General features: G+C 35.1%; 1 protein-coding gene across 1 annotated transcript; it reads right to left on the reverse strand.

Moving 5' to 3' along the window:
• Positions 1-4: 4 nt before the first annotated feature.
• LOC111377916 (uncharacterized Rho GTPase-activating protein At5g61530-like) lies at positions 5-3073 on the reverse strand (the record flags this gene model as incomplete). The annotated part of the gene is made up of 8 exons (XM_023001070.1): positions 2951-3073; positions 2223-2339; positions 1850-2112; positions 1098-1160; positions 997-1015; positions 602-700; positions 418-495; positions 5-330 (listed from the first exon to the last, which is right to left on the reverse strand). Coding segments are annotated over exons 2-8 (909 nt in total), but the record flags the coding sequence as incomplete, so codon positions are not given.
• Positions 3074-4577: the final 1504 nt, after the last annotated feature.

A 4577-nucleotide genomic window follows, 5' to 3' on the forward strand; every position in this document is an offset into this window, starting at 1 on the left:
AAAAAAAACTAACACATCCACAAACAGCCAGATGATGGAAATGACTGCGTCTTGAGTGAGCAAGTGAGATAGAGATGCAATCTACCTTGTTAAGAAAAGACTTCTGGCTAACACGAAGTAGCAGTGCAGTAACTAGTTCCAGCGTCATATAGTTAACTGTTGGAAGCCTCTTTAATGTATTTCTCATTACATGCATGCTGGAACGAGCATTTCTAATATCACTATAGAGTTCAAAGGTCGTTAATGGCTCAGGAAGGCTCGCAATGTAACACTTAATAAGAGCTGCAATGTTAACAGGATCTACACCCTCTGGTAAGGATGCATTTGGGTCTGAACATGAAAACAAACACATCATGGTAAACTCGAGCAATGCAAATAGTATGAAGTCCACTCAAGCTTGAATGTTTGTAACGGTACCTTGATTATATAGGGAAACTAACTGCCTAATAACCTTTTTGTTTCCTTGAGCCTTGAACAGCTCTTGTGTGTTCAGTCCTAAAACAACAAAATGGTATAAGTTCAATCTCAGCATCTCATTGGATGTTTTTCAATGGTATACCCTTGGATTCCCCACTCCACAATTTTCTTTTTATCAACTTGCCTGATAATACAAGAAAATCTGCACATTTGACCAGTATACAAGGAATGGGCCTGGTGGACTGTTGGCGCTGAACAGTAAGCTCAATTGGAACTTCAAAGACTGCAGATGAAAAATATAAAATGTTTGTCTGTAGTCAAATTTAGCTGGAATACCTAAGGCTGATTGTTAATGGACAACATAATATAATTTATTCTTTAAACAATAAGCACGAGTGGCTCACAGAACATATATGTGCAAAAGGGGGTATATGAAAATTCATCAAACTATTAATTTCTTATTTGTTACTCTTGCATGCAACTAGCGAAGTAAAATACCATCAAAACAAAAACTGACTCCCATTGTATTATTTGGACTGAATCTTAAACGATGCAATGACAGAAGAATAGAAACCATACCATCAGTGTTTGCAACCCCCTGAAGAAAATGGAAAAATAAAAATCAGTAACCGTCCATTTTCAGCAACATTAATAAAAAAGATTCCACACAAGTCACTTACTTTTTGCCATCGCTCAATATCAGTCAAGAGGGTCTTGCTTTTTTGTGCAGTCTTCTTGGCGACCTGTACAATACTTACTGTCAAAGACTATATATGCCGAATAACAATAACAATGACTGGTATTTTCTTCTGGAGCACATGAATAGATATTCTTCGATACAGATGAATGAAGCTATAGAATTCTTTCTCCAAGTTCCAAATAAACAAAAGAAATTGACATGTTCCCAAGAAAAACACTTAAAGATGACTGTGGGTTTAATTTAGCAAAGGCATCTGATACAGAAAGTTTCTTCCATTCTTCATGCATTTTGAGAATTTAAATGTGCTGCATTTATATCATGTAATACAATTATGTGTCACCCCCACATCAGTGAACGGTCAAAAAGATATTGTTCAAAAGGCACTAAATCTTAAAAGGCAAACCATTACAGCATGCAATAGCTATCACAACAAAGAAAGCAAACCTGCACTCACCATAAATCAAAACCTCATATAATACAGAGGTCATGGTATAACAAAATTACACTAAAACAGAAAACTTTAACTTACAATTTTTTATCATGTGCAGATATCTTTTGCATATTAAATCAGTTAAGTTAATTTATTGCCACCTACTTCGAGTAACGAAAAATTAAGTTGCCTTTCTTGAATCCTATTGTTCGACTAATACACCATAACGCGAGTCCCATTTATATTTAGGGAAATAAATCTTGAATAATATCCAACACCATCAAGTACTCCAGTTCTATTACCTCTTCAACTTTTGTCTTCCCCATGGCAACCTTATCTTTAGTCCCCGAAAATCCCTTCCTCAAAAACATGCTGGTAGTTGCAGCAGCAGAAATAAGCTTTTCCTGCATCTCATGTTTAGTAGACGGGTGTTGAAGAATCTCCCACCGGCTTTTGACAGCCGACCCAACTTTCCCTGCAACATCAGCAACGTTTTCTTTTGTATCCTTCGCAACGTCCCCCACCAAAGTTCCAGCAGTTTGTCCTGCTTCTTTAAGCTTCACCCCTTTCCAGTAATACAAGGGTATTAAACCTCCATCCGATGCATGTGAACATGCAAAAATAAAATACATAGATATCGACTGCTATGAAAAATATAGGATGTACTGAAATTACCCGAGGATTGAAAGAAATCACTAGCCTTCTCTTGCCACTGAGGTGAACTGACTGAAGTCATTTGAAGTCCTAGTAAATACCAATTTAGACTCCAAATCTACTCTACCTGTTCCCTACCTGAGCACATGGCCACCAACAGCAAATACAGGTAAACATAATTAATTTTGTCAACTTCATCTTAGCAAGCAGAAATCCAAAGACTATCCCTGAAACGAGTCTAGTCCTGATTTTGTATACTGTTCTAATTTCTTAACTTCAAATATGATTAATGTAAAACTGCTGAAACTCTTTCTTTGGTAAAAACAAGTAAAGCGTCAACATTTTAGTTACTTTTTCGGTTTTTCCTTTATGATTCTTATTTACTGTTAATAAATATCAACACAAGGTACTCACTCAGTTGTAAGATTGTTCGAAACCCTACTTCATCTATCGAAAAACTTCATAAAGTTCATACAATTCCATTTTTAAAAACATCGGGACTTGTAAGAGATAAAAAGAAAGGTACGATCAATTTCTTACAATCGCAAATGCAATTCGAGAATCCAATCAGCTACTTCACTAAATCTTGTTGATTTAAGACAAATAAAAATACAAAATAATGAAAAAAAAAAAAAAAGGACTTCAAATTATAAATCTTCATATTTCTCCAATGAAAATCCTTTAAAATTACACATATAAATTCCAAATATATACCAAAACCCGTAGGAAAGATAGATTAATTATTCTACCTTTCTATTTGAAAGAAATTGAAGCTTCGATAATCGAATGAAGGAAAATGAGAAGAAAAAGATACCCAAAATTCCTTTGTCGAGAAAATAAAATTGGAATAATTGAAAGGTCAAAATTGTTTATTAATTCTGAGTTGGAGTATCAAAGGAGGCTCGATATTATTGGTCAGACCAAAAGGCAGTTTGTTGAAGCCAATGAAAACTGAGCAAGTGGTATTTGCCGAGTGTAGATGATCAAGGCTCAATTCTCACTTAGAGAAATACGATAGTAAACGACTGCAACGCTACCAACGGAATTATAACGATCATACTTCATTTTTAACTGATTCCATCTCAAAGCTACAGAAACAAGCAATTATAGAGAAATGCAATTATAGAAAATCATATACAGTAAGCCTAAGCCCACTCTTATTGAGTAAAATTTTCCAAACTCACAACATTCAAGTGTTAGATAATTTAATACTTTAAATTACTGGATCTTTCATGTTAAATTATCGAGAAATATAAGAATTAAAGCGGAAGCATACCTGAATCTAACATGGTTAATGCAATATGAATTTCGCGGTATGATCTTCCAAATCTACACGCAGTCTCCTTTTCCTCTCTGTGATGGAATGCAGTAGGGAATGAATAATTCGTTGCGTGTGATCTGGGGATCATAACCTATTTATATGAGGATGCCCTTTGACCTAATTCTACCCATCATAGAATTAGGACTTGGACCCGGTCTCTACACATATGTAAACCCATACTTTAATTAGATACATTAAAGCCCAAAATCAAAACTTTATTAGATCACTTTAATTGGGCTCAACCGAATTCGATAGCCTATAATTTAACACACAATTATTCACACATACAAGCCCATCTTTAATTAAAAATCCTTACAATCTCCCACTTGGGTTATATGTGTCACCTTATAATTGTGCATTAAAATAACCTTATGAGTACTCAGAATTTTGCTATCATTACCGAATGTATCCCCAAACAAACTCGTCCATCAATCATATCAACATAGGATCAAAGCGGCTTTCGCTACTTTCACGTAGCTAAACCCATCAATGGTCACGTATATCAATATAACCGAATGACATAGATCAAGTATGGATGTGTAGCATGGAAAGTACATGTAATGTGATCTGTAACATGCCTATTTCCAACTGGTCCACCTTAATACCTTAGTGAGATCATTTTAAACAAGTTCAGAGATAATTAACCAAATAACTTTATAATTGAAAATAACTTTAACTTTAAACTGTATCCAAAATAACAGTACAGGTGTCCAATATGAAAAGCAAAAATGCAAACTCCCACTGAAACTAGATATCCTCAAGAGACATTACACCCATATGAGCAGTGTGCTCATGAAAGACCTTGGGTATCAATCCCTTGGTAAGCGGATCCGCAATCATGGAGTTTGTCCCAATATACTCTATTGACATCTGTCCACTCTGAACTCTTTCTTTAATAACAAGGAACTTGATCTCTATGTGTTTTGACTTTGTCGAGCTCTGTTATTGGAATACAGCACTGCTGATTTATTATCACAAAATATCTTAAATGGTCTTTCTATATTGTCCACAATACGCAGCCCAGTGACAAAATTACGCAGCCATATTCCATGATT

This window comes from Olea europaea, unplaced genomic scaffold, assembly GCF_002742605.1.
Source record: "Olea europaea var. sylvestris unplaced genomic scaffold, O_europaea_v1 scaffold1746, whole genome shotgun sequence".
In the NCBI taxonomy this organism is placed as follows: domain Eukaryota; kingdom Viridiplantae; phylum Streptophyta; class Magnoliopsida; order Lamiales; family Oleaceae; genus Olea; species Olea europaea.